Source organism: Podarcis raffonei, chromosome 5, assembly GCF_027172205.1.
Source record: "Podarcis raffonei isolate rPodRaf1 chromosome 5, rPodRaf1.pri, whole genome shotgun sequence".
In the NCBI taxonomy this organism is placed as follows: Eukaryota; Metazoa; Chordata; class Lepidosauria; order Squamata; family Lacertidae; genus Podarcis; species Podarcis raffonei.
In genome coordinates this window covers 55,829,417-55,853,015 of record NC_070606.1, presented here as the reverse complement: position 1 = coordinate 55,853,015, position 23,599 = coordinate 55,829,417, and the positions used below count along the sequence as shown (strand labels likewise).

The 23,599-nt window shown below is 42.2% G+C and overlaps 1 protein-coding gene across 1 annotated transcript in view; it reads left to right on the top strand.

Moving 5' to 3' along the window:
- Positions 1 to 23,187, top strand: part of SORCS3 (sortilin related VPS10 domain containing receptor 3) — a 431,276-nt gene extending 408,089 nt beyond the window's left edge. Inside the window, exons 24-27 of the mRNA XM_053389270.1 lie at positions 3,554 to 3,653; positions 6,032 to 6,137; positions 18,041 to 18,201; positions 19,146 to 23,187. Coding sequence (XP_053245245.1) covers positions 3,554 to 3,653; positions 6,032 to 6,137; positions 18,041 to 18,201; positions 19,146 to 19,210 — 432 coding nt within the window. The 3' untranslated portion in view covers positions 19,211 to 23,187. The remainder of the gene's footprint in view (positions 1 to 3,553; positions 3,654 to 6,031; positions 6,138 to 18,040; positions 18,202 to 19,145) is intronic.
- The last annotated feature ends 412 nt before the right edge of the window (positions 23,188 to 23,599 follow it).

Sequence of the window (23,599 nt, the reverse complement as noted above, 5' to 3'; positions counted from 1 at the left end):
CTGCTGCCATTTTGCCTTTTCTTTTTAAATGATTCCCCCCCCCCCAAATGCAAACTGGATGAAACAACGGCAAAACTCTCATTTGCCCCTCCCTTGCCTGAGACCTGGGGACAATATTGTGATGTACCATCATTCTTACCAAGTTTTGCATGGAGCAAATAGTGCACAGGGCTTCAGGAGAACAAAATTGCCTCCAAAATGACCACTTAGTTTTTGCTTGAAAAGCTGCTAGAGAATTGGATTCACATACAATAGTTCTGAATTCATTAGACCAACCCTGTTGTTGTTATTTCTCTCAGTGTGTTTACAGCACAGCTGAGATTTCTGTCTCTAACCTCTACACTGCACCAGTTCTTCTATAACCTCTGCACACTGATCAGGATCCCTTTTATCACACCAAGTCATTTGAGAACTTGCAGATGTTCAATATGTTTTAATACACCCAGATGGAGTTAGTTACTTGCCTTGAGACTATCAAGATTGCGAGGTTTAATAAGGAATCTACATGGCCGAGTCGCACTTTTAACTAAATATTTAGAATGTAGACTCTTCAGATGCTAAGCTTTGAAAGGCTATTTCTTTCCCTTATAAATGTAGATCTTGCCTTGAAAGGTTACAAGACAGGTGACTTCCGGGTTAGCGCCATCGGCTAATGGCGGATTCCCTCCGAGCTCCGGAGGGAATCGGCTCCGCAGGATCCGGGTCTTGCCGCTGCGGCGATGCGGGGACCCTCAGAAATCACAGGCGCTGAAGCCTGTGAACTTGGTGACTCGGCGGGCACCATTTGCGCCCCCCGACCCGCGAAGGAGCCTTTTTAAAGGCTTCGGAACGGGGGACGGGGTGAGTGGCGCGGTGCTGAGAGTCGACTGCTTCTCCTGCGGAGTGAAGCCGCATGCCATGGTTGGAGAGTGCTGACTTCTTCTTGTGAACAATTGGACTATAAAAGTAACAACCCGTGAGTAATACGGAAATTGGATTTGTAAAGAAATTTTTTTTTTTGAATTAGGCACGATCGGGGAAGGCGCAAACAGGAAGTCCATCTCCCCGTCTTATAAATAATCTAAAGCAAGGACTAGCTAACTAAGGTCGAGAGAATTTCTTCTTTATTGGGTAAAAGACATTAATTTCACGATTTGGCAGTATAAGTAATTTCACTGGAGGATAAGAGCTAATTTTGAGAGCTGAAGTGCCACCCCCCCCGGACCCGGGAGTGATCCGCGAGAGAGCCTGTTGAGGAGATATAGAAGAGTTTGACAGCTGTCAAATTAGCTGTCAAGAAGGAAAAAGAGAACTTTGTTTCTGCTATCTCTGCTGGATATATTTGCTACAATTTGGTTATATTTTGTTGAAAACAAGGAAAAACTGATACAAACTAACTTGATTTTTGGATGTGAACTGGAAGGAAGATAAAGTAACCAAAATCCCTCTAGAGGGGATTTTGGGACATTACAAGAATGGCTGAAGGAGGAAAAATTCAAGCTAAATTGGACAGAGTGTTTCTTCTCTTGGGAAAGTTACAAGGCCAAATTGATGTTTTGGCTACAAATGTTGCAATTCTGGACATAACAGTAAACAAATCCATTGAATTTGATAAGGACTTGACTCATGAAGTCCATGCAGCTGGACAAGAAGAGAAACTTGAAATATTTGAGAGTGTGGAGAAAGAGATATATGTTGTTTCTGAGGAAAAGGAAGAAGGAGATGTAATGTTGCAGATGACGAAGGAGAGCCAGAGGCCTGACATGATGGCTACAAAGGAAAATAAGTACTGGATGATGAAAATCTGTTTTGAATTGAAGATTGAAGAATGGAGAGATCTCCTTATGTGGAGATCTGAAGACCTATGGATTACAAATTTGATTAAGGTGAAAGTTGGAGCTTTTGGGACATTTGGACTTAAAAGGAGTAAGAAACAAGATTCAGGCTCCACTTTTAAGTATGGAGGTCTGGCTGGAAGAAATATGGACACTATCGGGACAGAGCTTCTCCGAGATCTGGTGTTTAATATTAAGGACTACCAAAAAAACCGGCAGAGAGGAATTGAGAGAGAATTAAGAGCCTCAGATGTGAGGTCTCCAGGCTGATAGTAGACTAAGACTGATGGACATTTGTTGGGGATTGAAACCGGGAAAGGGTGGGGTGGGGTTTGGGAATTCAAAGGGTGCAGAATAATAATCTGTTTTTTTAAATTTTGTTTTGTTATTAGTATGAAAATTGGGGAATTCGTGGAAGGGAATTTGGGTTGACTTTAGAAAAAAGTTTTAAGAATGAGCAGTGATGTTTAAATACTGATGTTTATAAGTTAAAATTGGGTTTTTTTTAAATGAATTAAATATAAAAAGGTCAAAAATTGGGGACAAGAACTTGTTGAATTAACAATTTGAATTGGAATATAAGAAGGGGAGGTGTGGGGAAGTCAGGGAAATATGTTATTGAAAATAAGGATTGTAAACTTTATGTGTTTTTAACTTTTTTGTTTTTTCCTTTTGGATTTTTTAATGTATAAAGGTGGAAAAACTCAATAAATATCTTTTTTTTTTTTAAAAAAAGAAAGGTTACAAGACAGGTTTTTTCCTGCAAGTCAGCAACGGCAATATGAATGTGGAAAGAAGTTTCTGCAGGGAAATTGGATGTATGTCATAAGTGTTAAAGGGTAACAACATTGGCTTGGATCCTAACAGCCACAAGGGGAAGGAAGCTCGCAAAAGGGAAATTCCAAATTCCCCATCCCTTTCTTTCCTCTACAGTCCATTAGACACTCCCAAAAATTCTGCCCAGAGAAGGTTGAGGAACCAGCCTAAACACTGTGGAATGAGGTGTAAGGGACTTCAGTTGGAAAGCAGACAGAGAACCCTTGCAAAAAAGGAAACTTCAAGCAGTTCTATTTTTCTAGAAAAACAGATGCCAGAACTCACCATGAACGCCTCTCTTGTTCTCTCATAATGGCAATGGCACCCACCTGAGAGGTGCTGGAACTGAGCTCCTGCTAGTTCCGGCTGGAAAAAAGGCCCTCACTGAAGGATGCTGAAAGTTTTGTGTTATACTTCATATTATTGATAACACTTTCATTCAAAACTAAACCAGCAGAAAATTGTCTGCCTCTCGCCCTTCAAGATGCCACTTTAATACCTGGCTGTGCCCAATATGAGTAACTTAAGGGTTATGAAAACATTTCTGTGTGGGGGTGGGAATTGCATGGTAGGAGTAATTTAAAAACAAATTGGATTTGTAGCAACATGTTGCAGCGTGGAATGGCTCAGGTAAGGTTTCCAGCTATTCTCGTCCTAGTTTTTTGCTCCATGACAGTCAGTTCCATCTCCACAGAATATGCTCTGTCATCCATGGGCTGGCTGAGGATTTCCCCTCTCATTTAGGGGTTTCTCCCCTTTAAAAAAGATATTTATTCAAATCTTTGTGGATTGTGCTCTTTTTGCTATGCAAGGTCTGACAATGAGAGGATGACTTTTCCATTGGTATGTTGGAAGTGTCTGTGAGGATTCTTCCTATAGTTTCTGAAGTGCTGTTGTTAATGGATAATTCGTTGTTTCCTCAGGCTGTTGAAATCCTCTTCAATGCTTTGAATCAGAATCTGGTCCAATTTGAGCTGAAGCCTGGAGTGGAAGTCATTGTGTATGTCACTCAACTAACGTTAGGTAAGCTGGCAAGGAACCCTACACAATGCAACTCTTTGCAGTTAGCCTTAGGTCTACTAGGAAGAAAGCCAAAGAAAGATTGATTATAATTGTTTGCCTTCTGACTATGGACCTTGACACCACACTTGAAGATCACTTCCAGACTTCTAGCTGGAGAAGTCTTCAATATGTCTTGGTTCAAGGGAAGCAAAAAACAAGCAGAGGGCAATTTCCTTTATAATTCAGTCAGATAGCTTATCAGTTCTCTGTGAGTTTCCTTCCAAGTTTGCAATATTGGTATATGTTTGCTGATGGTAAGGTGTACATTGTTGTATTGCCCCCTGGAGATGCTACTTTCGTTTCGAGAGCCACTTGAAAAATGTAACTGCTCACTGCCCCCTAAGAACAAGCAAAAACAAACCCCAAGGTTTCTTTTGCTCTGGTTGGTGAACGACAATTACATAAAAGATTTGCAAGAAACAATCAATATAATTGATCCAAATAACAAAGATGCTCATCAAAGAGAAAGCTGTTTGGTCTGATGGTGCGGTCACTCATTCGCACAACAATCAATCAGAGTTTCATTGGGAGTACAACATTATCAGAGTAATCGTATGCCTGACTATTCAGTAGCAAGTCCTATTGAGTTCAATGGGGCTTGCTCTCAGGTGAGTGCATTTCAGATTATGACTGAAAAAACTGCTCTGGAGACTGATCTGCTGAATCTCTTTTTTTTATAATTCTGACCTGAGCAAAAAATTCCAGAATCACATACCCAATTGGGTTAGCGTGAATTTTGGCACTGTGGTTAATTTAAATGTGCCAGTCACATGTGATGTTCTGAACATTGTGGGAAATTAGCAGTGTGTGCTGGCCACTCCTGTCTCACTCCACACATCACATTAAACCAAACCTTGGTTTAGTGTGAATGAGCAAATGTGTAGGTTTCCAGAGCAAAGATTGCAACTGCTGCACTCCTCCCCTAGTTCTGCTGCTGCTGTGCTATTCAGGGCTAAACCATGGTTTGGCTTCACATTGTGTTTGAATCTGGGCTCATGGTTTGTATTGTTCCAGGCAAACTATGAATTGTAACCAAGGTTTGTTCCTGGTTCACTGCTCTGTTAGACCAACCATGACTCTGGGTTCGCACGTAATGCTAAGCCAAATATTGGCTTAGTCTTGGGTGGCAATGGATCAGCTGGACTGAAGGAGGAGCACAGCAATTGTATGCTAGTGTGGTGTAATGGTTGGGTGTTTGACTAGGATTTGGGAGAACAGAGCTCATAACCGCAATCATCTTTGGGCCAGTCACCATATCTTAGCCTAACCTATCTCAATAGATTGTTGTGAGGATAATACAGAGAGTGGGAGGGCCATGCTCACCACCTTGAGTTCCTTAGATGAAAGGTGGGATATACAAGCATAAAATAGGACACGGGTGGTACTGTGGTCTAAACCACTGAGTCTCTTGAGCTTGCCAATCAGAAGGTCAGCAGTTCGAATCTCAGTGATGGGTGAGATCCCATTGCTCTATCCCAGCTTCTGCCAACCTAGCAGTTCGAAAGCTCACCAATGCAAGTAGATAAATAGGCACCACTGCGGTGGGAAGGTAAACAACGTTTCTGTGCATTCTGGCTTCTGTCACGGTGTTCCATTGCTCCGGAAGCAGTTTAGTCATGCTGGCCACATGACCCCGAAAGCTGTCTGTGGACAAATGCCGGCTCCCTCAGCCTGAAAGCGAGAAGAGTGCCACAACCCCATAGTTGCCTTTGACTGGATTTAACCACCCAGGGGTCCTTTACCTTTACAAGCATAAAAAAACCAAATGATTGCTCTGGGAACCTGCATGTTTGCTTATTCATGCTATGCCATACTTCGGCTTAGTGTTATGTGCAAATTAAGCTGTTGAGTCTATGTACCATAATGACTCTGTGATAATTCAGTGGGTGAATTATGAATGAATTTATTACTGGTGTTTGCATCCACCTTCCCCAATCTAAATTCAAAGCCACAAGCTTCACAAGAGACTGAACCCTGCCTCCTCCCGCTTGCTTTTATTGGTTCACTGTTAAACAAAACCCATGAAAAAGGCTGAGGCTAAAGCAGACCGAAGCAGTGAGGTGGAGCAGGGCTTCTCCCCTCTGCTTGTCTGCACACAGCCTGCAGCTTCCTTTTTATTATGGTGCTGTCTAGAAATTATAGCTTTGTGTTAAAAGGGGGGGGGTCATTTTTTTGCTTGTCCATGTAAGTTGCCTTTTCTCACACAGCATGTGCCACATGCCTGTGCTAGTAAACAAGAGGAGGCAGTAAAGGAAAGAGAATGACTTGCTCCCTCTTACTTCCCTCATCCCTGCAGTTAAAGACTTCTCTGCATAACATGTTGCTCTTTCATTTCCCAGCACCTCTCGTCGACTCTGGTGCCGGGCACAGCAGTTCAGCCATGTTGATGCTGCTGTCGGTGGTCTTCGTGGGCTTGGCTGTTTTTTTAATCTACAAGTTTAAAAGGTATGTTGCTGTTCCTCTGTGATTTACAGAAAATCCGTCTGAAGATGAACTTTCAGAACCTGGATTTCAAAGACGTTTTAAGGCTTATGGCTTGAGGGGAAAGGGGAGAGGGAGGACAGAAGATTCCTACAAGGTGTGGATGCGAGAAATCAAGGTGTGTGTTGTGGGCATAACGGTCCACAGAGCCGTGTGTGCTCAGAATGGATGAGTTTCACTCAGCATCCTCAACCCTCTCCAACTGGGGAAATAGGGTAGAGCACATTCTCTCCTAACTTCTGAGGCTTTTCTCAATGTAACTACTTCCACTCAGTTCTTTTTCCTGTCACATGTGCTGTGCAGTAGGATAGGAAATACCTTGTCCAAATCAGAATGGTGATAATGAGAATGCACTCTAGCTCCAAGGTGGGCAGGCACCTTTGCAAAACTCCCCTTTGGAGAACAGGACACATTTCAGTATGTGGGGGGTGGGGTTAAGAAGCAAGGAACAAGGGGCCACCATTTCACCTGGAATGACACCTTCCCTGTATATGACACTGCAAGTGATTACATTAAAGGGGCTCCACATATTGAGGGGGCCAGCGAGCTATGACAGTCTCTTCCCACCCCTTTGGATGCCACGCAAGCTAACTAGTTCGATCGGATGCCACGTGTTGAGAAGGGGCACCAGCAGGTAAACTTGTGTACCTAGACATGAGGGTATGCATAGGTTTCCCTGTGTCCTAGATTCTTGCACAAGCTCCAGGAACACAGGGAAACCTACAGGCAGAGACTTCGAAGCATGTCAGAGTCACTTCTGTGCAAGTTCATCCTCAATGCACGGGCGGCAGAGGCAGAGCTAGTTGACCCAAACAACATGAGGGGTGGGCCAATAGCATGGACCCCACAGTCTCTTCAGTGTATGGTAGGAGGCTTAAAACGCATGGTAAGTGATAAGGTCTTGTTTCCTAACCCTTGCTTTTTAAGCGGCTCTTATCTGCTATGTCTCTGTCCCTGTCTTTATGGTACTTATTTTTATTGTGCTGCTCATTATTTAATTTATTTAGCAATTTCAGAATGTTGTAAGCCACCTGAACACTGTCTCTACAGTAACAGATGGGACATAAACATTTGTCTGTCTTTTTTTGAAGTTATGCTTGGTGAATACAGAAAACCTTTGTTGGTTGATGGGTATAATCACTTACTGCTTTCTCCATTGCTGTTTAACCCTTCTAACTCTCCAGAGCTTCCATTCATGTAAAGTTGTCATCCAGCATTCAAAGCCTGATGTATTTCTAACCAGATTGCTGGTTCCAGTGCAGTGAGTGTAGGAATATGTATCCACCTACAGTCCCATCAGTGACATTAGTTATGTCTGCATCCATTCCACTGGCCGTCCTTCTGAAATGATACAAGGGTCAATGCAGCTGACTGCTTTTTACATAGAGATCTTTGTCACTGGGTCATTGTGGGACTGAGTTATCTAAAAAGGTACAATTTTTCCTTGCTGGAAGAATTGCATACCAACTCTAGGGTTGTCATCTCAGGAAGCAGATTGTCTAAAGAGACTAGCATCATTTCAGTCCTTAATATGTCCCTTTCCAGATGTCTGATTGTGTACAGATTATATAATTATGTCTCATTCTGCTTCTATGGAATGCTGCAACTTCCCCAAGAATTTGGAGAGATAGATCTACAACATTTACCATATTTTTTGCTCCATAGGACACACTTTTTCTCTCTTAAAAACTAAGGGGGAAAGTCTGTGCGTCCTATGGAGCGAATGCAGGGGGGAGGCAGGCAGGAAATGCCCCCAAGAGCTGCACACAAGCTTCGCACGGCTCTTGCAGGCTTTTCCCCAGGAGGGAGAAGCGACTGCTGCTGCCCGACCTGTTCTGGGGGCTGGGGTCGGGGGAAGCTCGGGCTTCCCCCGCAAGCTCCGGGAGTGGAGGCAAGGCTGTGGGCAACCTTGCCGTCGCTCCCAGATCTGTTGTGGGGGCTGGGGTCGGGGGAAGATCGGGCTTCCCCCGCCCCCAGCCCCGCAAGCTCTGGGAGCAGAGGCAAGGCTGCCTGAAACCCCCGGAGCGTAGCGGCAGTTCACGCTGCGCTCCGGGGGTTTCAGGCAGCTATCCGCAAGCCTTCGGAGCGTAGCGGGAGTTCTCGCTGTGCTCAGAAGGCTTGCGGATAGCCACCTGAAGCCTGGAGAGCAAGAGGGGTCGGTGCACACCGAACCCTCTTGCTCTCCAGGCTTCACTTCGCCGGAGAGCAGCTACACAGTTTTCCCTCTCTGCGCAGTGCCCCTTCAGCGAAGTGGGAGGAGAAATGGAAGGGGCTCTGTTTCTCCTGCCGCTTCGCTGAAGGGGCGCTGAGCAGAGAGGGGGAGAATTTTTTCTCCCTGTTCTCCCCCTCCTATGGTCCGGTGCGTCCTATAGAGCGAAAAATACGGTATATGTATAAACACATCTAACCAGTGTCATTTACTGACCCTAATCTACTATTGTTTATATATGCTTAGCAACTTTTTATATATATGAAAGGCATTTTTTATATAATTAGGTTGCAATACTGCATCATTCTATGGGTGATAATTAATTCTAATTGTATTGTTTTCTAGTCAGTGGCCCACTGTTGGATTTTCTTTACCTAAATATCAGCTCTAAACAGAAGTAAACGTGCTTAGTGTTCCCAGAGTCAGCATCCTCCTGCATGAAAGAATTGTCACCTATACACTTCCAGTAAATCAGGTAGTCAAAGAGCATCTGCTTCAATGAAAAATGTACACATGCAGCAGCTCTGTCCAACTCCTTGTGGTTCTGCCACATTTGAAGAAATGTGGTTACTAATCAGAGATCATTGATAATTTTTATCTTGATTATTATATGTCATAAACAACAGGCACAGAAAATACAGATAATAAACTTGAGAGTCTTATATTCTGTATTGCCTTCTATCAATTCATTTTATACGCCACAATGTGCTATTTAAATGGCACCAAAATGAGCAAAGTGTCTTCAAAGTAGGTGATTCATATTCTATCTGATTTGCAAGGAGTGAGCTAATGCTGAGATTAGTTGGTCAATCACTGATCTGCAGTTTGATTAATCCAGATATCCCAGATACATGTTCAACATGCAATTATCCAGATCCCCAAATAGACCTCATCAGATTTCGTATTCTTCAAAGATTTCATTACAAGATAATTTTCACCATTTAGGGCATAGCAATAGTGGCTGCCCAAAGAATGGTTACCTGTAAAAATCCATGCTAACTTGTACTGACACAGCTACAAAAGCATCTTGGATGGTGCAGGTCAGTTTTACTATGCTGTGGGAAATTGTCAGTCTCACAAGTGCTAGTTTTATATTTGTTCAATCCAAGAAGCAGAAATGTCTCTAGAATAGCATGAAGTTCTGCTTTCTCAGACCTACTCGGTCACCTTTTTATGAACCTAGATGCACAGGAGAGGAGCAAAACCCAAGTGACCAGGGGATAAATCTTTCCAGGACCAAATTAAGGCTGGGCAAAATCTGTTCATCAATGCAAATTCTGAATTTGCATGGTTGGAAACACAATTTAAAAGGACAATAACCATGTCAGCTTTCACATGAGGTATGGCTTCTTTTAAAGAATCCCTAAGGAAATAATGAACTCTACTAACCTTCTTTACTAAAAGTGGAAGTTCTGATGTGGAACGCGGCTTCTAGGTTGGAATGTTTTCAAGCTTTCCGCCTGCCCTGGATGTGGTAGCCCCTTGCACTGTCAATGGATAAAGGGAAATTTCAGGACTGGATATTGGAGTGGATAGTCTGTAATTCTAATAGACTACAAGTGATGGAGCAGAAGAAAAGTCACAAAGTACCATTCATAAACTGCCATCAACCTTTGGTTCCCACAAGTGTTCCATAACTTCAAAAATTGTACACATGTAACACTCACCCACAACAAATAAAAATGGGGGAGGGGATAGTGGTCATATCAGAAGAAAATGCATATAAGCATTTGATAATTTATTAAAGCTATATATGATCCCTTGCTTTGAAAAGATAGCATTTTTATGGAGTACCTTCCAGTTTTCCTATATCCTCTGCATTTTTCCATTTGCTTCCACATCAAAGTTTCCTGCCTCTCTGAAGAACAGATGAGCGCTGCCAGTGCTGGCATTAGCCCCCTGGGAGTTTAACAATAAAGCTACATCAGTGCAGGAGATGAGTTTAAATTAGGGATGCCAGGTGCAAACCCAGATGGGCTCTGTTAACTTTATGGCCTTCATGTCAGGGAGGGACTGCTTCTCTGTAAGCGGCATATTCACATCTCCACCTGCTGCAGCTTTCTTCCCTCACCCTATCCTGCTCTTACAGCTGCTCAAGAGTGGGCACAGAACCCCACCTATCCCAGTATACAGTGAGATAGAAAGCGGACAGGCACCCTGAACGCAGTCGAAGGGGAGGGATGTGGCATTAGAGAGAGGAATTCCTTTCTGCCAAAGCTGCCTTAAACAAAACGAGGACCTGCAGAGTTTGAGGGGAATTTTTATTTAACAAAATTTCTGTGCCGCCTGATTGCAGTAAAATCTCTAAGCGGTTTGTTGGGCAATAGAAACCCCACCTCTTGGAATTGTTTGTGCTTGAGGTTACTGATAAAGGGGCTGGAGATGCCGCTGTAAAAGGCAATATGCAACCCATGCTCTGCAGTTGCATGCCATGCATTCTGCAAACTGAGGTCTGAGCAAGCTCAAAGCCAAAGCTGCCATTACTGAATAAAGCCAGTGTTAAGGAAAACGAGTATCACAACTGAAACTAGGTATTTACAAGACTGAGCAATACAGTTGCCTTATGAGCTGCTGGTTTTAAAAAACTCTTGAGTTTATAAAGTGGGATGCAGAAGTTAAAATAAATTGAGTGAATGGGCAGTAAAGTGTCAAGTGGACTACAGTGTAAACAAGTGCAATATGAAGAATGTCAAGGCAAAATAATAATAATAATTTCACATAGACACTTATGAGGTATGAACTGGCAGTGACAAAACATTGGCGTGGTAGCAGAGAGCTTGGTGAAGACATCAACCCAGTGTGCAACAGCTGTGAATAAAGGCAAATTCCATTCTAGGGCTAATTGGGAACTGCCAGTATCATAATGTTGTTAAAGAAATCTGAATGGAGCAGAATCTTTAAAGATTCAAGACAGAAAAAAGAAAGTACTTCTTCATGCAGCAAATAGTTAAACTATGGAACCCACTCCCCTAGGAGACAGTGATGGCCACCAACGTGGATTGCTTTCAAACTGGATTAGACAAATTCCTGGTGGAAAAGGCTATCAGTGACAACTAGCCATGATAGCAATGTTCTACCTCCACTATCAGAGGCATCATCCTCTCAATACCAGTTGTTGGAAATCAGAGGTGAGCAGAGTGCTCTTAGACCAGGGCGAGCCCACCCATGAGGCAAGGTGAGGCAACTGCCTCAGGCAGCAGGTTGCAGAGGGGCAACAGATCCGGCATCCATGGAACACATTGCCTTCTGCTGCTGCTACTGCAGCACAGTCCTTGAAGGCCAGATCTGTCTTCTCAGCAGCCCCCCCCCACCTCCGCTATGCTGCCTCTACAGTAGCCTCTTGGCAAATAGAAGGCACTGCTGGTCTCCTCCTACCCTTAGGGAGTAAATGACAGGGGCTGCCCTCTGGGGTCTCCTGAGGGCTGCACCCACCCGGCATGACTCAGAGAGGAGCCCTTCTCACCCACCCAAGATGTCCTTTGATTCCCATTTCAACCATCAGGTAAGGCTGATTGGATTCTTCCCTCCGTTTCTATGTAGATATTAACTCACCCCTTCTTCCCTGGTGGTGGGGAGCAGCAGTTTGCAGTTCCTTCAAGTGCCAAAATGTCTTGTGCTCATGTCCAGCTTGCAGACTTTTCACAGGCTTCTGGTTGCTCCCTGTGAGAACAGGATAATGGACTAGATGGGCCACTGTCCAGCAGACTTGTCTTATCTCTTAAAATAACATACACAGTTCAAACAATTAAGACAGGTTCACTTATTACTTAAAAAAAAAAACACCAAAACTAGATTCTATGCTATGTGTTGTTGTTTTTTAGTATACCTGTTTCTGGGCAGAAAAAACCAAGCAACAACAGAAATCCCCATTAGTACCTAGACAGGAGCATAGAGCAAAGGAGACAAGAGCTTCAACTTGCTTGGGTCTCACTGATTTCTTGATGGGATCCTACTGCATCTTCAATCAACTCACAGCTCGCTCCCCCTCTGCTTAAAAGAATGCAGCTGCTCCTAATAACAAATGGAATATAAAATATTTAGCGCTGTCCCATTTTTCCGTCGGATCCAGAAGTCTATTAGCAATGTGTACTTTTGTGATTAGGTAGAATTGCTGCTAGAATGCTGAGCTTCAGTTTAGCAAAGGTAGGGAAAACATGTGTTTGCATGAATTTTTAATTTTGCAGATTGCTACAATTGGCACTCTGCTGCCACACACACCAGCAGTTTATTAGGAGCCTGCGTGAAGCCAGGCGCTCGAGCGACTCGTTCGGCATTCACGTTGCAAACTGTCCTCCAGCCTTGGAAGCTGGGCTGTGTTGTGCTACATGTGCACGTGGAGGAAATCCATTAGGAAATAAAAGATACTTTGCCGTGAAGGAAGTGATGGTATAAGGAGGCTAATCTTGGTTTGTTTTTCTCCTTTACTAAAAGCTAGATGGAGATTTTGGTTTCCAGCAAAGAAATAAATAAATATGTGTTTCTAGATTCTATTTTGTTCTTTATGGTCAACAAATGGGACATAACAGAGGGTCCTGGTTGCGCGCGGGACCCAAGAGCTCACCTGATAGGGTTAAAATGGGGGGGGAAGGAGCAATAAGTCCTGGCCATTCCCCTGGGATCACACCAGGCGATTTTAGCCAATAGCCAGTGGGTGGCGTGATCCCAGGGGCTTTAAAAGCAGCAGTGTGATGCAAGGAGGGGCACTTGCTTCAAACACAGTACGTATAGTAATGCTTCTCTTTCTACAAAGTCCTATTCTAAAGGAAGCCTGTGGTTATCCTTGGTTCATCTGCATGGAAGGTGGAAAAGGAATTTTGCTGCTGTGCACTAAGGATGTGATCCACAGAAGCTTTTTCTATTTCTCAATTAGGTACATTTTAGTTCCATTGAGCAGATGTCAATGCTTCAGGCATTAACTACATGGACAGTAATAAACACCACATTAGAGATAGTCAAGGAAACTTTTGTTTGGTAAATAAATAAATAAATAAATAAATAGTACTCCACCCATCTGAATGTGTTGCCCCAGCCACTCTGGGTGGCTTCCAGCATATAGAAAAACACAATAAAACATTAAACCTTAAAAAGCTTTCCTATACAGGACTGCCTTCAGATATTTCCTAAATATTATAAAATTGCTCATCTCCTTAACATTTGATGCGAGGTCATTACACAGGGCGGACGCCACTACTGAGAAGGCCCTCTGCCTGGTTCCCTGTTGCTTCACTTCTCGTAGTGTGGGAACCGCCAGAAGGTCCTCGCTGCTGGATCTCAGTGTCCGAGCTGAATGATGTGGGTGGAGACGCTTCTTTAGGTATACAGGGCTGAGGCCATTTAGGGCTTTAAAGGTCAGCACCAACAGGACTTTTCAAGGCAAGCAAACACAAACAAAACTTGAGGGGTTGTTCTTTGTACAGCCCCAAACTTAGCTACACATTGCAATTTGGAAACCGCTAGTATTTTAGTAAAATATTGTAATTTGTTTAAAAGAATAAAAGGAAAATTCCCTGGATGCCTATATTCAGGTTTGCAGCAAGTACTCTCTGTTGAGAGAGCCTCTACAGAGATTTAAAAATCACAAAACAGGAAGCAAAGCATAGTGTGGTAATATAGGCTGTTAGATCTTTAAAATATCCCCTTCCAAGTTTCTTCCAAAGTTCCCCACTTCCCCTTAGCATAGAAGGCGGCTTCATGTTTGGTAAGCTAAAAATGGTTTACTTACATACTCTTCAAAGGTCAGATGTACTTTTCCATACAGCAGCCAGAAAACACAGGCAGTTTTAACTTAGGTTACAAAAAATGCTAAATGTTTGTCAATTATTTGTATAGAAACACAAAAATGGCTTGCTAAAGCTACACGGTCTAAGCTTGGAAAATCCAACCCAGACATCATTACTGGTCAGTTCCTTCCTCCCAAAGTGAGGAGCTCTGACCTAGTGAAGCCTGGCAGGAGAGCTTACTCTATGGTCTTAATACTTTCATGCATTAATTAGAGTTAAGCATATTGGTTATATAAGGCTGATTTATCCGACAGAAATTTTGCCATTGGTGCTAGATCAATATACAGCTGGCATTAAACATTTTTAAAGCATTAAAACATAATATTCCACATCTCTGTACGTCTTTGTCTTTCTACTAAATGGCTTTGGCTACGTGAGCTGGAGAGGGACTGGCCCCATTTGGATGCAAAGGTGTTGGTTTTATAAACTGTGATTTATGAAGCTGGGAACAAGCATCAGGCCTGCATGCTCCACCCTCATCTGCCCCTCTTCTTCTCTTTTTGTGTGCCAGCATCATGTGGAGATTCTGGTTTGTTATAAACCAGAATTTCCCACTATAGCCAAAATGGGAACTCTGGTTTAATGTTGGTCAGCTAACCAGGATATTAAATAATTGTTCATAAAGTTGGCAATAGAGGATCTTAACCAGGCCACTGTCTGAAAGCTTAGATTGAGGCTCAGGGGAAGGCAGTGTACTGCAAAACCTACATTCTCACTGGGTAAAAGTTCAGTCTAAATACTTATTCTCCTCAGATACACAACCAAAGGAAGCTGGCATATATTTAGGCGTAGAGGCAAAGGGTCAACATGAATGTAGACACATGGAGGTGAGAAGCTCAGGCATTGGAAACAATGCATGGTCTTAGGGGAGAAGGGACACCTACAATGTCTCAGAACTGGGCTTAAGACACATGTGTATTGGGGAGAAAGGAGGAATGGCTAATGTTCATACTTTATCTCAGCAAAGTTTGCTTTGATGTATCCAGCACTGAAGACAGAAGAAATGGTTCTTGAATTCTCCTTTGATGCTACTTTCTGCTGCTCTGAGGTGCGCAGAGAATGGTACAAAGAGGTTTTATTCCATTCAGATAGCTCACCATGCCTGGCATGGGGTCCTTTCATAGGTACAGTGGGGGGGGGGAGTTTTCTGCCATGAGGGATCCACATATACTACTCCTTTTAATGAGCCCATTACATCTCTGGGTATCTTTCTCATATATTGTTTTGAAAATGTATCTATTCAAGTCTCCTCTGAAAGATGCTTTGATGAAAGCCTGAACCAAACTAGGATCTCAGAGTCTCACTCTGAAATGGTGTGTGTATATATATGCTTTTATCTGACCCACCATTTTTTTAATTCTGCAGAGAAGGAAGCTTCCCCTGGAACTCTGACTAAGTTTAAAAGGCCCAACAGCCAGAACAGATGCTGAAAATAGAAAATAACCCAGGCAAGCTTTCCAAAGCAATGATGACACATTATATCAGCTATTACTGACCTAATTTAGATGTACAAAATCAGGCAAGCATGCACCAAAGCTAAATGAGCTTAGTTATTCGTTTGCAAGAGAACCGGGAGGATGTTGAAGGGCAGAAAGGATAAATTGTTATCACAGGTATTGGACAAAGCCAGCCCAGAGAAAATAAGGTTAAGAAAGAATATGCTGTCCATCTCAAACACTCCCAGTTTAACACTCCCATGTAAAAGGAAGCCAAAAGGAAAGGCTCACTTGTGCACCCTGTCCACTGATTAAAAAGAACGACAGCATTACACAAATATTTACTGTCTACAGTGAAAAATATGTCTCACAGTGACTCAGACAGCAGGAACAGACAGTCATCTCTGGACGTTTGCCCCATAGGGAGACATTCAGCATCACATATCTTCAAATGTTGATGTTTTCTTCTCTGTGATGCTCCGAGATGCAGCAAGGTCAATTAATGGAAAATACTCACTTCACTAAACATTCGCATTGTTCTGATGTGCTTCAGTGCACTTTTCCTTCCCTCTCTGCTGCTACTTCTCAGTGCCCCTCCTTCCGTCTTGTGTGTCATTAGCCATCACTACTGATTAATCTTATTGGCTGAGATAACTCATAAGATTTGTTTCTTGGCAGCTGTGATGTCAGCTGTCAGCTGTGTCAGGGTCATCAGCAAAATCACAATTAATCCAGCTGCTGAATTAATACAAAAATGCTACAAGGAAATGGAGCCTGTTAGCCTGGCTGTGGGTCTCCTCTCACAAAGGGTCTCAAGAGAGACAGAAACTCATCCATGACAGATCTTGGAGAAGCCACATTTCTTTATTTTGTTCTTGCCTTTCCCCACCCCTCCAAAAAGAGAATTACAGCTGGCTGCTACCATAGGATGAACCCCCTGACACAACCCAGTTTTTTTCAGCTGCTTGGGGAATTTCTGGTCCCAATAGCTCAGGACCCCTCCCTTCAGCCCCGGTCTGGGGGGAAATAAACAAAGAGAGAAGATTTTTATTTATTTCTCCATAAACCTTGTGAAATACTCTTAATACAGAATGGGTAGCTTTAGACCCATGTTGTTGAGCACGTAGGAATTTCCAGTGGGAATTTCCAGAGAATTGCCTTTTAAAACCAATGAAGCCAAGTGTAAAGGTACAAATAATTTGGGAAAGAAGACGAGGAGGAACTTAGCTAGTTACATGTTACCTGCTTGAATAGTATCTTAGGTTTCAGAGCATGTACATAACTCCTTGCAGAAAAGAGTTTGCTCTTTCATCGAGGTATGAGATACACTCTGATGTCAGGCATCTATCTGATCCAGTCTGATATTATTTGAGGTGGGAGGGCTAGGCTGTAGTCAGCAGTCTGCAGAGAGTCAGAAGCTGGAAATAGATCAGGGTCAAAGAGAAAACAGGATCTGGGAATGGAGGACAAGCCACGGGACTGTTGGTCAACAGTTGGACTTTAAAATGGCATGAGAGGGTGTTTTACGGGATCCATTTCATGAGATGGGAAAAGAAATCTCTCTCTCTCTTTTTAGAAAATGGCCTTTCAGATTATGATGCAGAAATACTGGAAATCTAACTATAATAATCTAAGCATTTGTTTGAACTCTTGCTATTTTTACTTGATGTTATTTTTATTAAATGTTATCTTTGTGGTTGTAGGTTTTTAAAATTGTTTTTAATGTTGTATTTTAAATTGTTGTAAGCTGCTTTAGGACCTCAGGGTGACGGGCGGGTAATGGTAAGATAAGAATAAAAATAAGAATAATATACCCCACTTTTTTGTTATTTTACTTGTGATTGAACAACATTTTCAGTTTTCAGCCTGCCAGATGTGGCTGCCTGGTACACATTGTATGTATTGAATCTGTGAACCGCTCTGAGAGACCTCTGGGTATAGGGCGGTATAAGGTGGTATATAAATTCGATGACAGTGATATCTTGGTTCTTGAATTTAATCTGTTCCGGGAGTCCGTTTGATGAATTTAAACAGTCCCGAAACAGTTCAAAAACCAAGGCACAGCTTCCGATTGGCTGCAGGAGCTTCCTGCACTCAATTGCAAGCTGTGGAAGCTGAGTTGGATGTTTGACCTCCGAAAAATGTTTGCAAACCGGAAGACTCACTCCCGATTTGTTTGAGAGCTACCAAAGGTACCACTGTATTATTATTATTATTATTATTATTATTATTATTATTATTATTATTAAATAGATTCCTGTTCAATGCGGGCCAGGCATCCGTACTAAGATTTTTATAAGTGTAAATTATATTCCTGTCATGCTTTGTTCCTCTGGTTTTTGTGGTATAATATATAATATTCACTGTTGAGGAGGCAACTGTTACTGTAAATCGGGAAGACCATCTCAATGAAAATCTATTTTATTCCCCTTTTTAACATAGGAAAATCCCATGGATTAACTTCTATGCTCAAGTCCAGCATGACAAAGAACAGGAAATGATTGGTTCTGTCAGCCAAAGTGAAAATGCCCCCAAGATCACTCTGAGTGAATTCACAGACCCTGAAGAACTCATGGACAAAGAGCTGGACACACGGGTTATAGGTAAACAACCTGCCTGTTCATTCAATGACATCTCAGCAATTCATGCTCATTAAGAGTCTTCTCTGGCCCTTGTCCTCTGCCATGAGTGAATGCATGTTGCTGACATTGAGTGGTATTCAACTAAGTTTTGCTCAGAGTTGATTCACGGAAATCAATGAGCTGTAGAGCTTAGTTATATGCACCCATTAGCTGTCTCTGCATGAGAAGGAGTCGTGAGAAATATGTTAGATCGTGGCTGAATATTAGAATGTTAATTCTTTCTGGAGATTTTAGTGGCTCAGCTCTTTGCAGATGCATAGATGTTGGCAGGCTAATTTCTGTAACTGATGCATAGGGCAAATGAGGAAGGATGAGATGGTAAGCCAAGATACCCTAGGGTAGCAGTGTTTGGAGCGGCAAATGGGAACAGACAGGCCCCTTTAGGGGAAAGGGCACAGGGGGGAAAGAAAATGAACAAAAGAAGAGGAAATGCTTCCATCTTCTCTTCTCTACTGCAGTCTGGTGGTAGTACAATTCTTGTGTTACATGAGGTGCCTAAAAAAATTAAGCAGTAGTCTAATCAAAAGAGGCACTATTAAGTCGTCCTGCATGCTCCTTGAGGTCCACTCCAAGGTCACCAAGCACAGAGTGTTAGTGCTTTGTGGAACTTTCTACTGAAATCAGACAGTCAATGGTGTTAAATTTTCGATGCCTCATTAAGATTTTTTTCTTTCCAACGTTTTTTTCTGGTGTAACTCCATTGTGTGTACCATTGGTCACTATGAATTAACTTGTAGACTTAATTGTTTACTGTGTACACTGCTTTGACATTTTTGGGTGGGATTTTGCTGGAAGGAAGAGAAGGCCCCTCGATTATACACCATGGCAAAGAAGGAAAATCTGTGCCACAACCAATATCCAAATTTGGTGACCTCCATTAATTCTTCCATTTTCTTTTTTCTTAGGGAGCATCTCAACGATCTCCAACAGTGAAAGCACAAAGGAAATACCCAACTGCACTAGTGTTTAATACCAGGAATACCACTTTGACTACAAAATTTCTGAGTTTTTATTTTTAATTAATATTATTATTATTATTACAAAGAAAATTCTATGTCATAATGAGGACTATTATTATTATTATTATTAGGGAGGGAGGGGGCGCAGAATGTGGTTTTCTTTTTTCTTTTTTTGGTGTTATTTTGTTTTCTGGGGCCACATTCATAAATTCAGTTTTTGGAAAACTGTATAATAGAAGAAAAAATACAAGACTTCATGGAAACCAGAAATAATATAACCCTGAACTTAATTTTTTGGGCACATTCTCTATTTCCCCTTTCAGAAAATAATTGGGCTATTCTGCCAGTGGCGGTCTCAGAAGGTTATTTAATTGTTCATACTAGACTTGCTCCTGTAGAATGAATGCAGGGTTCTATTCTCGCTTGACACCCTGTTGGATTCAATCAACTGAGTATATATATACATATATATAATATCCTGTATATCTTTTAAAATGGGGAATAATAAAGCCTTCTGAAGTTGACTCCTTAGATTCTCATGGGGGTGGGCAGGCTGCACAAAATAACGGCTGGCACATCTGACCAAGTTTATGAATGAGGCCCTTGCTGGTGCATGTTGATACTGTTGGTATTGAGGAAACCGATGGCATACTGTAGATAATTACCATGTAAATACCTTTTTATTTCTTGATAAATAATTTAATGTTTAGTAAAAGATAAATTTAAAATGAATAAACCACACTCACCCACACACCTTCACACCCACATGAGAAGTTCACTGGGGATCTGCGGCGAGCAGCTGTGTCACATGGGAGATCTGGACGCGTATCAGTTGTCTGTCATGTTTAACTCTTTCCTTTTTGTGTTCAGTTGACACTGGTAGGGACCTGCAACAAGAAGGCAATATATCTGGGTTGTGAACACTTCAAAATGCAATACAGTCAAGATATTGGTTCTTCCTCAGAAGCAGAAGTGTAGGGCTTGGAATGAGTCTAGCTTAGAAACACTATGCTGAGTCCATTATATTCCCAGTCTATTTAACAGGTTGTGCAAGAAAATATGCTTCAGTTTGAGAAGATCAAATAATTGTGGCATCAATGTTGGGTTGCATTCAGTGTTGGATAGTATCCAAGATTTATGCTTGTGCTCCACCTACCTTTTCTCCCCCTGCACACCTGCTAAATCTGTTTTGGATTTCCCCTCAACCCTCCAGAGCAGATTTGGAGAGGGCACAGGGCATGTGTGGGAGAGGAGAGGGGATAAACGTCTGCTGCACAAGCATAAATCCTTGCACTAATGAAATCAGTGCAAAGGATTGTTATCCTTTGGTGTTGCTCCTATTACAGTCCTGTTTGATTTTTAATCCTCTAGCCTCCCCAGAATTTCTCCTGACTAGTCTTAGTTACTAGTGGCATGCATTTAGCACACAGCCATTTTACTGGACTTCCAGTTTCTGATTCGGCAAATGATGGTGGTGGGGATGATGGCTCTCTGTGTTGGTTATGTCTAGTATTTTTAGTTCTTAGCAGCTATCCAGTGAAATGCATATGAGATCAGAAACGCCAGCTTTTGAAAAATACCATGGCGTATTATTATCCTCAATCTGAATAGCCTTGAGAAGTAATGGGACAATGTCATTAGGATTTACAGGTGGCGGACTTTTTCATTGCAGTAAAGTAAATGGCAGTTGTATTCCTGGTGAAGCAGTTTTTGATTATATTAATGGTGCTATTAATGATATTAATTATGCCTGATTACTTAACTAGTCTGAAATCATGTCTGTGCAGTAAAAAAAAGTCCATACAATGGACGAACCATTCAGAAGAGGGCCAAATTGGTCATGGTGTTGGCAAATGTAAATCAGCCACGAGGATTTTCATCATATCTGTAAAGGAACCATTTCTCCCAACAGTCTCCTTCCAAAGCAGCTATATTTTAAAGCCATGTGCCCCTCTGGGGCTCCACGACTATAGAGCACTACACTGAAAGAAAAATAGCTCAGCAATGTGGTTTTAGGTAGAAAACACAACTGAAGGAAGTATTCAATAGTATAAAAGTGTAATCACTGTGGCTTCCTCAACCTCTTACCCCCATAAACTCAAACCGTCACCCATGGAAGGGGAAAAAAATCTCTAAAAGTAAAACCTTATCCTAAGACAATGAAGTTCTTGATAGAATCAGATGCTGAAAATATAAGCAATTAATGTGGTCACTGCTCCTATGTCCTTAGTAGCAGCCAGGTGATCAACAGTTGAAGCTTATATTGGCTTGAAGATACACATGATTAATTTCTGCCTGATGTTAAAAACTCTGGAAAACTTGCTAAGAAAAAAGGGGTGGCAACATTATTTACTGGTAAGGGTTTTATAAGATTTAGGAGATAAAGACTCAGCATGAAACACACATGGGTGTAATCCTATACATACTTATTTGGGAGGAAGTTCTGCTGAACTCAGTAGGGCTTATTTTAATAGAGATGCTTACAGTTATTGTTTTGCTTTCTTCGTCCATTAGATGAGCCTGAAAAAGTCCTAGGCGGGTAGTGTATTTCTGCAAATATATCTATTCTCATTGTCATTTAAGGCCCAGAATGTTTCCATACATTCCAGGGACTCTGAAGCCTAAACATATCCTCTTAATTGGACAGCAGATTTATTTCCATGGGGTGCTGAGTCTTAAAACCAGTCATATCCTGGAGTCATATTCTTAAACTCATCAATTTAATTAAATGGGACAGCCCTTATTCATTTTAAATGAGCTCCCTATCATTTAATTTGTTCAACATTCCAGAACAGGATCTTACACACCACCTTTCCAGGGAGTGTTGAAAAAGTCTGTGATACCTATAGGCAGCTAGTTTATGGTTTATCCAAAACAATAGCCATATTAGGGATTGGAAAGAGTGCCACTATGATGGTATTTTGAAATGCATGCTCTGCAAGATCTTGCATTACGTGACACCACTGGTGGCAGTGCTTCACTGCTGGCAGTGGCAATGGGGCAGGTGGGGCCCCCCAAGTTTCTGCCCCCTGAAACAGCGGCCTCACCTGCCTCACGGCTGGGTCAGCTCTGCCCTGTTCTCTATTGTTTATTGGCTTTGAGGTTTTTGCAATAGAATAACCCATCCTCCTCCTTCCCAATTATATAGTTGCTGAATCCCTTCCCCACTTCCTGCTTCAGTCACTGAAGTGTGCTAAGTTCTGTGTCCAAACAATTCTCTGTTGCAGCGTACACCAAAACTGATTTACCTATTCTGGAAGTATAAAGATAGTGCAATGCTATACATTTTAACTCAGCCCATTGATTTCAGTGAAGCTTACTCCCAGGTAAATAGGTATAGAGACTGCAGCCAAAGAAAAAGGAGAAAGATTACTGTAGGGTGGAGAGAGATCAATCAGCCTATGATTGTGGATGTCAAATGGTTAGCCGTCTGAGGAGACAGAAGGCTATGTTCTCTTGCTGGCACTTACTAAGTCATGATACTTTAATCCCTCTTGTTTGGACTAGGTGTTGCATGACATCTTGCCTTCCAGCCCTAAAGACCATCCCCCCATCTGTGCGGCCTGAGTTTGACTCAAGTGCTGAGTCCACTATGTGTTGTGCCAGCCTTGGATACAAAGCAACTCTGCCTAATCCTGTGCCAGTCAGGATGCCAGGGGCAATATTAACCCAACTTATCAACCTCTCATGGAGTTTTTCACCGAACACAGCTTGGCCAGAATGACAGAATGGAAATCCAAATCCTCTGTTGTTGGAAGCTGGCAAACTGGCACTGTTCCCTACCCTCCTTTCATTTCGAGATTTAAATGAGACAGACAACTGCAATACTTATTTTAAAAGAAGTAAGACAAATGCATGAGTCATATATATATACATAAGTACATATATATACTGTTATTGGTTTTATTGTTCCATTTGAATATTTCTACTGTAAAAAAAAAGGCAGTGGTTTTGAAATTGTTGAAAATAAATGTATTTTTGTACATCAGAGCTGCCAGTTTGCATTCTTTTGGTGGCTTCTGGTTGGTGGGGATGCTTCATCTTGCAGAGGAGCCTTCCCTGCCTCTGCATTTAGGTTTCAGTGCTACATAACATATGCTTCACCCAGCAGTGGTAGGACAGTGGAGCAGAAGTCCATGGGCCCTACTCAGTAGAATGAACAGGAGGGAATCCAAATGCAGCACCACTGGCTTGCCACATTTTGAAGTAAGTTAAGGAATACATATCACCATCACAAAACAGGGTGATGCAAGGCCTTTTTTTTTTGCAAACCTCAGCAACATTTGATTCCCTCCCCCCTGCTGCCTTCCCAAAGCCTGGAAAGTGAGGTGCTGGGGTTTGGAAAGGAGGCATGAGGGCTCTGACAGGGTCCTAAAGAAACAAGCAGGCTTGTTCTAAAC